This window comes from Magnolia sinica, chromosome 3, assembly GCF_029962835.1.
Source record: "Magnolia sinica isolate HGM2019 chromosome 3, MsV1, whole genome shotgun sequence".
Classification (NCBI taxonomy): Eukaryota; Viridiplantae; Streptophyta; class Magnoliopsida; order Magnoliales; family Magnoliaceae; genus Magnolia; species Magnolia sinica.
Window position 1 is genome coordinate 706,134 of NC_080575.1, and position 13,337 is coordinate 719,470.

The 13,337-nt window shown below is 40.7% G+C and overlaps 1 protein-coding gene across 2 annotated transcripts; it reads right to left on the minus strand.

Moving 5' to 3' along the window:
• Window positions 1-297: 297 nt before the first annotated feature.
• Window positions 298-11,456, minus strand: LOC131239201 (E3 ubiquitin-protein ligase IPI1-like). Of its 2 annotated transcripts, none has more exons than XM_058236785.1 (6): window positions 10,896-11,456; window positions 6,013-6,179; window positions 4,703-4,752; window positions 2,083-2,108; window positions 1,588-1,984; window positions 298-1,116 (listed from the first exon to the last, which is right to left on the minus strand). In XM_058236785.1, the coding sequence occupies exons 1-6, from the start codon at window positions 11,053-11,055 to the stop codon at window positions 582-584; spliced, it is 1,335 nt and encodes a 444-aa protein (XP_058092768.1). In that variant the 5' UTR covers window positions 11,056-11,456; the 3' UTR covers window positions 298-581. The 2 variants fall into 2 exon arrangements, with proteins under 2 accessions (XP_058092768.1, XP_058092769.1); XM_058236786.1 differs by having other exon boundaries at window positions 422-1,116; window positions 10,876-10,998.
• Between the last annotated feature and the right edge of the window lie 1,881 nt (window positions 11,457-13,337).

Genomic DNA, 13,337 nt, shown 5'->3' on the forward strand with positions numbered 1-13,337 from the left:
CTACAGGCATGTCCACTGATCAAGACCCTTGATTCGGTGACACCTACTGGTACAAGCCATGTCACGGAAATCAAGACATGCACCCGCTGTCAAAATGACCAATGGTCCACATTCAACACGAAAACTGGCATTAATCAGGTGGTCAGGCTACACTCATTATATTTTTCAGCGTATGCAATTCATTCAGTGGTCCACCAGATCAAATGTCTGACCACCATACATCTTCAGGGGATGGCACTTCACCTTATTTTCCAAACAACTTACCCAAATATAAAACAAAATAAAATTAAAAAGATAGCAAAACCCACCTTTATCTCAAGCTTCCACTCATAATCCATGATTACACACTCCCATGGATTCATGTAGTCCACCAGGAAACATGTGGGCTCCTGCTAGAAGAGCTTTTAAATCATCCAAAAACTGCAGCCAAGAAAGCCAAATCTCATACAGAGATGACTGCAGAAGGATAGTTCATATGCCCAGACAAGCAGTCCTTGAGAGCATTACAGGAATTTACAAAAAGACTAGAAACGAGTTCCAATACATCCATCCGGGGGGTCATGCCTCGGCAGTGGAACCTATCACATGAAAGGCGACATCCTAGGGAGTGGGACCCGTTGATACGCATTCTCCGGCCGCCCTTGTGTGACCCTCTCTGTGTTGACCCTTTGTTGGAAGAAGTTTCTAGTCTGGGAATCTGCACTTACTGTTTGGGGATTCTGATTAGTGTGGAAAGGGCTCCACCACTGAGATTCACCTTCAACAGGGATCCATGGCAGAGGGGCAAACCCTTCTCTCACCCATCCATAGACCCCCCGATCAAAACGTCGGCCGATATGTTCACCATCTTGATGGTTTCTATTCACAGACCCAGATACAGAAAACCCATGGAAACCACTGCTTTCAGGTAAGGAATTGGTGCCTACAGAGGAAAACAGAGCAAATCCTCTGTGCCTTGTTCTCCTGGTTGGAGCAAATGGGGCAGTTCGAAGAGCAGAAGCTGGTGCAGACTGCTGATATATATGACCATTTGGCCCGCGAGTATGACCCCTAGCGTCCCCTACAACAGGAGGCACTAGTGCAGCCACCAAATTGCCGCCTGCTCGTGCAACAGACCTGTGATAGTTGCAACAGCAAAATTGATGTCAGTGAAGTAGAAAGCTCTTAAAGGGTAACACCATCTTTAAAGGAATTTTTAGGATCCTGTCGTGCACAATAAATCTGTACATGCCTCATGGTCAAGTGATCCAAACCATTTATCTGATTGATTGGCCCAACAGTAGATCAAGGACACCAGGTAAGCATTCCAGATTGGAAGATTCTAACCGTACCACACACTGTTAAAAGAAAAGGTACAGAAATTAACAGAGAGAAGGTCAGATATCTACAGGTTAGGATAGGGAACCCCCAATTACCAATCCTAATTGAGGTCCCATAATCAGATCAGTGGTTTGAATCACTTCAAAAAGGTCCCTGCATGCATGGAGTCTGATGCTGCATGTCAGCAGGCTGTAGTTTTCTGATGAGCAGGACTCCATGAATCTTTAACAAGTGTACAAATGCAAGTTTCAATACCATGACACTTACCCGTGAATAAAAGGAAGAGGCTGAACAGAGGATCCTAACCTCTGCGGGCCACCCGAGTCACTCCTAGATAACCTTGAAGCCAACTGAGATGTGGGCTGCTCTGCAGTGTTTAAGCTGCCACCAGAGACGGGAAAAGGAAGAGACGCCTGCTGCCAGTTGTGTCGTGGTTCTGCTGCAGAAAAACCATGCGAGTTCAACATGTCGCTGGATGATGGCACTCCTAATCCAGTCACATGCTGATGAAATGAAGTGGCATCGGACACGGCATCAGTAGCGTTTGACGGCACAGGATGTATAGAATGTGAAAACCCATGGAGAGCAAGATAGGGGCACACGTGCGTACTACTTGAAGCATTTGAGTGGTCCCCAAATGCTGCAGTTCCTAACATATCATGATCTTCCGGGGAAAGAGTAAGAAAGACAAATTCATTATGCAGCTCCGACATGAAAAAATCACAGCTCACAAATGAATGGTAATGTACAAAGATTGCTTACAAGGGTTTGGCTGGGGTTCTCCGTCACTGCAGGTGGAAAATTCGCAGTCTTATTATCCTCGAAAAACAACATAAATGACATGTGCAAAGTGTAAGCTTGGTATAACTTTTGTTAACACTACAATTTATGATACAAAACTGGCGGAAAACAATTCACAGTAACTTCTTTCTTTCTTTCTTTTTTACTTTTTTTTACCCGAAACCAAAATGCAATTTGACAAGAATGGTATACAGATCATGCAATAACGAAAAAACTGTAGAGTTTTCTAACTTGTAGAGAGTCGGGCCATGTTTGGAAACAATGGATTCCATGCCAAACAATGGAAAGGGAAAAGGGTGTTCCTTTGATGTGATGAATTTTGTTGTTTGGATAGCAAAGCAAAGGGCAGATTCCACTAAGCGGTCATTGCATCGCTCTATAATTTGGATTCTTGGCACAGGAAACTAGGTGAGTATTGCGATAGGAATACAAAATTTCCTCTAGCTACCCAAACAAGAACTCAAAATTGGAATCCATGTTTCAATAGTCTCATGGAAATCATCAGGATAATTAGTATTTTTCCCCTTCTTCTCCCTAGGATTCCACATATCCAAACGTGCCCTTAGTTTTATCTTATGGATTACATGGATTTGGAATCGAGTTGCAAAGCACACAGCCAAGCATATTAGGCACAACTTTCTTCCTTGTCCTGAGTTTTGAGCTCTTGCTACCATACGTCTCGTTGGGTCACCAGCAGAAGCTAAACATAGCTAAGCATTTAGTTATTTGCATGAGCTGCTGCTAGCATTAAACCTCAGGCAAAGAGCAACTTAGTGGGCTGAAATACACAAGTCTGGCAAAGGACCGGGCCTGGGCCAGGCAAAATCAATATTTTGAATAGGCCTGGCCCAACCAAGCAAACTCCAGGCCTGGATATAGGTTATATACAATGACATCAAGTCAAGAAACCAAAGAAACAGGCCATACAACTTTACATCTCATCCAATTGGTAAGGACCGAAAGAGCATTAAAGCTCAAAATCACACTGGACTAATAACTGAATTGTCATAAACAAGTTTCTGGCATTTTGGATAAGTGCTATACATGCTCCTTGATTGACTTCGAGTCGGCTTATGGGTAATCCCTTGCTTCATTTATCCTTTTTTATTAAATGAAATGACCAGAAATGCTAATTTGAACTCTGTTGGTTCAACAGCCTTGCTGTCCCTGGAATCCTTAGTAGCAGGTTCAAACTAGGTGTCACTCCCGCTTTGGCCTCACGCTCCAACTCCCTACTCCCTAGCCATTTGTGTTTGATAATATTTTGAACACAGACAGCTCCCCACTCCCACACCCAATTTTTTTTTTCAAGATCTGCACCCAAATTTATTGCTATTTTGCTTCACACTTCGTGCAAGAACCAGGGCCAACATGGTAAATGAAACATAATGACCCGTAAATCCAGTGACCTTGGTCTGGTTTAACTGTCTTCTCATGGGTGAGATGGGGATGGAAATCTCATAAAACATGGGACCAGAGGAGTGCGAAGGGGTAAACAAAAGGGAATGCAGCAAGAATAATATATACCACTGGCAACTCATTTGCTCCGGTACAAGTTCGAATAACATTGGATAATGAAGTCAACTTAAAAGGCCCCCCTAAAAAAGTGACAATGGGTAGTAGTAACTGGCAACTGCTGAAAGTGTCAAATCTAATTAAACATATAATTCATACAGCAGAAGCATCTTCATAAAGAGAAAAGGTTAACAGATATAACAGCAGTAGCATCCAATGTTGTCAAAATCGCATAAGCCATCTGCCTGGGCTGATCACTTATGCGATCGCATAATTGCATAAGATCTGCTCAGGCTGATGGTTTTTTTTTTTCCTGAAAATTTTAAAAATAAAAAATAAAAAATGGGAAATTTTCTAAAAAGTTAAGAAAAATGTCTAATTACTGCAAGTGATTGGATTGGGTATTTTTTTACCTATTTCATTGTAGTTTGACTATTACACCATTTATAAGTTAAGTTATATTATATATAACAAAAAAAAATTTAAACAATCAAGTTACACTAAGAGAGAACTAATTATTAAAAGGTAGAAATTTTATTGATAACTTCAATCTTGATGAGTTGATGCATACAATACAAGTACAACTCTACAAGTTACAGGGTACAACTTATTACAATCTACAAAAAATATGACCGCTGGCCATTATGCCATTGCATACTACTTTAGTATGCCATGGCATACTTCCTGCACGGCATATGTGATCTGAGCCCATGTATGCAATTGTGTGCTTGCATAATTACGTATGCGATAGCATATGGCAACACTTGTAGCATCAATGATTATAACTGTTGCAAGACAGAGCAGAGCATTCTTGAACTTTTTTTCCCTTATACTTCTGATAAATAAACTTGAACATTTCAAAGAACATGGTTTTTCAAGGAGTTATTCTTTTATAAAATATTGTCAGCCCTTTGTTAAAATAACATATGAAAAATCGATTCACGAGACTCATGAACCAATGGTGCAGAAAGCATCTATCTAACCTAAGAAGCTACAAAAAAGGTGAATGCAGAAAGCTGTTCAGTTTTGGCTGAAGCTCAATTCAGAAAAAAGGTCTTGAGCTTACTCAAATAGTTGCATAAATCCACGAACAGGACACCACTGAAGTCCAAATGGCTGCAAAAGAAGAGTAGCCACCACACAAAGAATCAATCTACTTGAGAAAGGAAGTGGAATGCTATATCAATTCACCGCGCAATTCTTTTTTGGCAACAATGAATTTTATTTTATTAAAAAGAAGAAACAAGAAAACTCAAAAATTATCCCTTAAGGCAATTTATAAGAATATAGACACAAAGCTTCCCCATTTACTCCAAACATATGCAATGATATTAGCCTCCCTAGAAACTTAATTGGAAGAACATGAAACAGCTTTACCATTTCTTTTCACTATTCATACAACAATTTTAAGAATACAAGATAGGCAGGGAAAAAAGAAAAGAAAAAGGACACAGTCGTTACAGGATGTAATAATGACACAAACTATTTGAATTTTGAAATACAGCCAAAGGCAAGATTGTAATGACATAAGCTCTTTGAGTTTTGAAATATAGACAAACGAAAATTTGCAATGCTTATCTTTATAATATAAAAAAATTGTAATGACATGAGCTCTTTGGAATTTGAAATAAGGCCAAAGGCAAGATCGTAATAGCGCCCTAGGAGATTGTTACTGTTGCTTGGTAAAGATATCAACTTTCTTTTTTCTATTGGTAAAGAAAACTTTAATAGAAGAGGAAAATAGCTATTATGACGAAGCAATCAAGATAATAGGATAGGAAAACCCTAGGCCTAGGCAAAAACAATAACAAGAATCCAAGATACCCCTTTGGCAAAGTCTCAGACAATTACTTAGCCTCCCTAGGAATACCATTCAATGAGTTGCCTGTCAAAGATACTAATAAGGATATCAAGTAATAAAACTGAACATCATATTCAAACATTGTTAACACGAGAAGGTATTGCAAGAGAGTCCGATAAATATAATGCTTCTCTTATTAACATTATTTGAGTCCAGCTACTCCAGAATCATGATTCGAAACTAGAGGCGCTACTCTAGGAGTTTGATGTGCTCTAGCATAAAAATAAAAAAGAGCCATAAGCTTTCCCTTTGATAGAAATATCTAAAATGGAGACTGCAGGAGGCACTGATATAATAACGAATTCCCAACAGCATGTACAATAAAAGAAACATGCAACAAATTGCTATATTTTAGTGCCAGAACCCAGATTCATACAAATACCAGCAACCTTCTTAAAATCACTAGCAACGGAAGAATAGAACAATGACAATGATATTATTGAAATTTGCACATTTTCTAGAAGAGAGAAGTGTCCTACAACTTCATGACATACGCGATTAAGGTAACAGTTTACCAGGTCAGAGTAAGCCAGATCATAGAAGTCTTCATTGACGAGCTCATCTACATTAAGTTCAGAAAGAGGGCGATATCCATTTGCAAATAGCCATTGGCCTTTTTCAACTTTCCGACAATTTGGGCATTGCATAGCTCCTTTTGCATTGAATGCAGAACCAATACAATCTGTAAAGGAAGAACATATTCAGATTTCTGGAAAGACGATCAAGCTGCAGAAAAGCACTGCCAAACTCCCTAGAGGGAAGCATGTCCACAACAATGCAACATTTTACAGGGGATAAAAAAAACTGCTCAATGCATGAGCAGATTGGCATGAATTTCTGCAAGGTTACGAGGTTGCAACCACCAAAAGAGCAATCCTCTATATGAAAGGAATACATCCTCGACCTTTTTTATCAATTGAAAAAAAAAAAAAAGTAATAAGAGGATAAACATCAATATAACATAAAACACCTCTATATATATATGGCTGACACATGATGCACTCTAGACTAGTGGTGACATGTTCTGATGGTTTAAAAATATGCATCTCAGAAGATGTGCACATTACAAACAGTTCTCAAGATGGTAGTCTATTTTTAGCACCTAAGATTACGAATCTAATTCTGAGTAAGACGTGAAGTGACAAGAATTTACAAGATATGGGTAAAATGTGTTATGGCCAACAGTAATGCCACTTAGCTATTAAGGCATCATAACAACATTTTTAAACCTTGCTTTTAGGTGACCACTCACAAGTAGATTTGTTATTTTCAATCAATCTTTGTAAGGTAGGCAATAAAATCGTAACCTTTTGCCTAGTGAATTGCCTTGATTATAGTCAAAGAGAAGAATCAAGTCATCATCACATCATCATCTAAGACTTATACCAACTATTTAGGGTCAGCTACATGAATTCCATTCCACCATTCCATTCTATCAAGGGGTCATAACTTCAGTTCAACAATAGGTCATCAAGTCTTTTTTTACTACTTCCACCCACGTTCTTTTGGCCTTCCCCTTACCCTTGCAGAGCCTTCAACTTGCACCAACTCACTCCTAACTGGGCACAGTTCTTAGTTTCCATTGCACATGACCAAATCATCTAAGTTCATTTTACCTCAGCTTATTTCTTATTGGTGCTACTCCTAATTTTGTCATAGAGAACAATCAACTCACTCACATGTAGATTTGTCATTTTCTCTCAATCTCTGTGAGCTAGGCAATAAAATTGCAACCTTTTGACTAGGGAAATGCCTTAAGGGGTCATTTGGCACCATGGATTTGGGGGGATTTGAAATCCAAAGTCTGTTTTGGCACCAGAAGTGGGGGTTTGAAATCCAGGGTTGTAGCTATGATTTCATCTCTCTCGAACCGTCTCTTGAAGCTACCCTCTCCGAAGTGCTATCTACTTTCAACTTGTGCTGCCCTCTCCGAAGCAGGAAGAAGCTTGTTGCCTTCTCCAACGTTTAGAAAAAAACTTGAAAAGGTAAGAAATAACCTCCGCAAACTCACATTATATATTTACACACACACACACACACACACACACACACACACACACACATTTGATGTTGTTAGTGCTCGTGTGGCCTACTATAATGTTTATGGAAAATCCGCTCTGACCATGTGATGAGCCGTCGAAAGTTGTGTATGGCCAAAATAATACATTGATTTAGGCTTCAGGTGGGCCACATCAAATGAAACAGTGAATGGAAGGACGGTAACCCTTTATTCATATATGTCCCACCGTGATGGTTACATGAAATATAGTCCAACTATTACATAGCCCATTAAAACTAATGCGTCAGGAAAAAAAAAAAAATCAAGCCAAACTATTATTCAGGTGGGCCATACGAATGGAAATGTTTCAATGATTACGGTTACTTGTGTACATTGTTTTTAATTGTGGGATCGACTTGAACCCTAATGGGCCTGAAATTTTGGCCCTTGGCCAAAAATGGGGTGACTCACGTTGTGGTTGAGGTGGATTTCCAACTGTCATTCAAGTGGGCCACATCATTTTTTTCTATACGAAGGAATAAGGTTGGTAAGAGTCGCTGTGGGGCCACAATATGTTAGGTTAAGTGGTTAGTTGTAGCAAATTATAGTGGGCATTTCCCTTACTGTGGGGCCTGCCTTGTATATATCCACATGGTCCATCATTTTTTATACAAGGCCTGTTTGGGAGCATGGATTCAGAATACCCTGGATTCCAAATACTCTAGTTGTGTTTGGTACCTTGGATTTGGAATACCCTGGATTTTAAAAATTCTACTTCACAGCGTGGATTTAGAATCCACACTGATTTTGTGGTATATTTGGAGAAGAAAATTTCATGAAGAAAGCTAGCACAAGACTATTCAAGCCACATAAAGCAAGGAGAAATCAAGTGGAGACAAAGATCATGAGCCACTTGGTTGAGGGAAGGAGAGATCAACAACATAGTCATCAAGTGAAGAAGAATTAGGGCTGTACACGAACCGAGTTAGCTCGGTTAGCTTGGTCAACTCGACTCGGTTCGAAACTGAGTTCGATCCGAGTTGAGCTGATTTTTTTAGCTCGAAAAAGTTTCGAACCGAGTTCGAGCTTGCCCGAGCTCAACTTGACTCGGATCGAACCCAACTCGAATCGAACTTAGATCGAACTAGTTCAGTGACTCGGTTACTTTGATATTGATGTTGCTCACCAAGTGTTTGATGAAATGACTCAATTAAGTGTGGCTGGTGGCAAGAAAGGTATATATATGAAACAAATACCCTTTTTTTTCTTGGTTTTTATGTTGCTTAGAAGGTGTTTGATGAAATACCTGTAAAACTACTGTTGTTGTTTTACATACAGTGAGATTTGGAAAGTGCAGTCCATGTGTTTGTGAAAATGTTGCACAAGCAAACTCGGCTCGATCTTGGCTCGAACTGGCCTGAGCTGCTGACCGAACTGAGCCGAGTTGGCTAGTCAGGCTCGAGGACCGAGCTAAGCCGAGTTCGAGTTGGGGTTAGCAAGTGGTCGAGCCGAGTCAAGTTGTGCCCAACTCGACTCGATTCAACTTGTGTAGACCTCTAAGAAGAATAGACGAAAAGGCTAGGGTTAGCAACGCGGTGGTCCAATTTTACAAAGATTTGCTAAAAGTAGAACGGTGAAGAAGGCCGAAGTTGGACAACCTATTGCTCTTATATTTGTCAAGTGATGAAGACGATTCACTTGAAAGACACTTCTTTAAGGACAACGTAAAGGTCATTGTGGATTCATTGGGAAAGGATAAAGCTCCAGAGCCAAATGGATTCCTTTTGGCATTCTTCCAAGTGTTTTGTGGAGATAGTGAAAGGGGATGTGCTCAATTTTATGGCGGAATTTTTTGAGAGGGGTTAGTTATGAACTCAAGGCTTCCTTTGTTGCCATCACACCAAAGGTGACAGGTGCAAAAAGCTTAAAGTACTTCAAACCAATCAGCCTTATTGGCACGCAAAATAAAATTCTTCCCAAAGATTCAAACTCCTCTAGATTTCGGGTAGCGCCAGCTAGCATCATTTCTAAAAATCAAGGAGCTTTCATAAGAGGCCATCAAAATCTAGATAGCGCCATCATCACTCACGTGCATCAACTGGAGACATAAGGCGCGATAGAAAGGCGTAGTGTGCAAGATCGATATAGAGAAGGCCTATGACAATGTGGATTGGAACTTCTTAGACAACATGTTGGACCAAATAGGGTGCGGGAGAAAGTGGAGGGGGTGGATGAGGGAATGCATGAGCTCAGTTAGGTTCTCATTCTTGATTAACAAATCCCTGAAGGGATACTTTAAATTTTTGAGAGGTGTTAGGCAAGATGTCCGCTTTCACCCTTCCTTTTTGTGGTGGTTGTTGAAGCCTTGGGTAATGTTGGAGCAAGGACATGAGGTCAAATTATTCAGTGGATTTAGTGTGAATAGGTCAAGCCCACTAATATCCAATCTTCGATTTGTTGACAATACACTTTTGTTCTATGATGCCGATGCTATCATGGTGGACAAGCTGAGGATGATCATAAGGTGTCTTGAGGTACTTTTGGGGTTGAAGGTTAACGTTGCTAAGAGTGAGATGTTGGGAAGAGTTGTGGAGGTTTGGCTCAGAGGAGATTTGGCCCATGCATGGCGAAGAAGATTAACATTGTTAAGAGTGAGATGTTGGGAAGATGTGAATATTGCTTGGTCTTTGCTTGGTTTGGGATGGCTTTCTTAAGAACTCTGATATTGCTTGGTCTTTGACAAATTGGGTTGGTGGGCTATTTATGGCTTGGCACGATGTGAATCTCCCGAGCTTCGGCTTGTTCCAATTAGTCCTTCACATGCGAGATCATCCAAGCATGCACTTACTTAAATATATACATCGCTCACTTTAACATGTGATACATGAGAAGAACACAACGACAGATACATGGCATGTAGGTCCCACTAAAATCTGTGGATACAACACATGGCACATACAGCATGCCAATATTTTACCACGCCTAACACTGGAAATACTGCATACTCTGTTCATTTAATCTAAGAATTAAAAAAAAAAAAATTACAATGTTTAATAAAATAAAATAACCAGAATGGAAATTTACACCTGGAAAATAGATGATAAGTAGCAGAAAGAAATAGTCAAACCAAAGATAGATCTGATCAGAAAACTTAATGCAAAAACAAATGAAAGAAACAATACAAAAAAGGAGAAAAAAAATTAATTAACCCCACACCACGCATACACTTCACGAAAATCAGCAACAGCTACGAGTGAAAAAGAAGAATAAGTAGTAGTGAACTTGCACAACAAATTCATATACTACATCATCGAACAACGAAGAAAATTCACAGGTTAAAAAAAATAAAAAAAATCATAGCAAAACAAGCAAAACCCACGTCAGATCTCAGAGTTTGACCTAAATGGAATTCATGCCCGCATTGCAGCTTGGCAATCGATCTCTCCCCTCTATCAACGACACATTCCAAGCAAATCGAGCACGAAACCGACGATCCCCCGCTGCCACCGCCCCTCCCTTTCCGTCCTTCTTCGGAAAAATCATGCCTTACAAAATCCATCTATGACTTGTATTGAATCAATCAAACCCTATCTCCTTATCTCGGTCCTGCTATTTTGGACTATGAAAGGTACGAAAATCTCGAGCTTGTCCCCTGTCCATCGAGTAGGAGGTGAAATCCAACATGGAAGCTGATGAGATCTGGAATCTTCTGACAGTAGAGGTTGGATTGGGAGAATAAGAGGGAGACAAGCGGCACATGAAATGAAATTGGGGATTTTGTATTTACAGCTAAGAAGAGAGAGAGAGAGAGAGAGAGATGCTTTCTTTCGTTTTTGGGTTTGGGTTGGGTTTTGGGCATCGATTGGTCGTCGTCCGCGCGTTATGCGGTGCAGTTGGGGGGCTTTAACTGCAGATGACGGAGAGAGGTTAGGTTGACGGATCTCCATCCCCCACTGTTTCCTATGGTATGGCCCACTTGAGTTTTTCATCTCCCTCGTGTTTCGATTCATCTCCTCAAATGAGCTGACGAAGCAGATGAACGGAGGTGATATAACACAAACACCATGGTGGGTCCCACAGAGCTTTGGATTAGAAGGAAGACCGGTAACCCGGGTTACAGGCCAGTAGCGACCCTCTAGCTATATCTCAAACAGAAGGTCGGTCATTTGGTAAGAGCCGGATAAAATGTTGGGCCCGTCTTCATCAACTTGGCTTGGGATTCTTACGTAAGTCCATCAAGATACAGGCTGGACTAAAACAGAAGAATTATTTGACCGTATGCCCGTGGATATACATGGTACATTCGACCTCTCTGGTCCAGATTATTGAACCGTTGAGTCCTAGTGTCGAATTACCATGTCTCCAACTTTTGTCCAGACGTGAATTAGGCACTAACCTACAGGGACCTAGCCCAGCATTTGGGGAGGATGACAAAGGTTAGGATTAGGCATTTGGTCCCATGGAATTGCATTTGGTCTCTTGCCTGATTTATGTGGATTTATGTGGGCCCCACATTGATGCATGTGTTTGTCCATGCTGCCATTCTATATACACCGTTTACAATTTTTTATTTATTTATTTTTTTAACACATGTGCACACACCACCACACACTCACGCCATGGTAGGATTTCACCACCTATGGTTACTCAGGCCCTCAACCTGGTGTTGAAACTCCCAAGAGTCTACCACCAGAGCAAGAGTAAGAACCCATACACCGTTTACGTATGACATTTTGGTTATCTACGTGTACAATTGAGCAACATTTGTTGTGAAGCTACTTTGTTGATTGCAATTCCATAGTTTACCAAATAGAATTTTTCTTAAAATTTTTTTTTCCTATGGTAAGAATTTTGTTCTAAATATGAGATTGGATGGCATTTAGGGGTAAAGTGTTGTTTCGGTGTGAGCCGCGAGAGTGGTACCAAATTGAGGCAAACTTTGAATACTAATATGACCCTAAAAACTCACTGGGATCAAGGTTGGCCATTGAGCCGATGGAGGATAAGCTTCATCTTCGAGAGGGAAACAGCCCATCACCAGCTAAAGTCCCCATGACCGCTCGGTGATAAAGAATTTAGGGATGCAGAGACAATCAGGAGGGTTTTTTTTTTTTTTTTTTAAGACGCACACACACCCCACCCACTCATGCCTGTTGAATTTCACCACCTACGGGTACTCGAACCCTTGACCGGGAGTTGAAACTCCGGAGAGTCTACCACCCGAGCAACAGTCAAGAGGTTTGCATAGAAGCAATCACCCTTGAAAGAGTGCGTGATGGAGCACAAGCTAAGCCATGGTGTCTTTCCCGACATGCAATCATTGTGCAATAATAAGTTAATCCCATCTAATACAATTCAAAACCATCTTAATCAATGGACCAAACATGCCCCTAGGGCCTAATAAGTATCTTCTATTCATAGGTCACAATTGAGGTGTGGCCCATGCAGGTGGACCCAATAGACTAAGATCGGAATAATGGACCGTTAAAAAACTGTTACAAAGCATGCCGTCCATATGGCCCCCTTGTCCAAGTCCAAAGACATGAAAAGTACTCTCAGCTCTTCCTTTGATACAGGCCATTGATCTATTGTACCCCACTTTAAATGGACCACGACCCAAAAAGTTTCTCACATTGAAAGTTCGTAGCCTTCCTTCAGTCGGTCGCGTCTCGTTGAATGTGTTTGAGACCGTCCACAAATTGAATACTTAAGATGATCTTGACGAGGAGATTTTTGGGGAATGGTCCATCTACTACAGGGTCCAGCAGATCAACGGTTTGGATATCAGAAAGATGGGACCCACTTCTCCTAAAAGAGAACTCGTGTAACTGGCATGTGGTG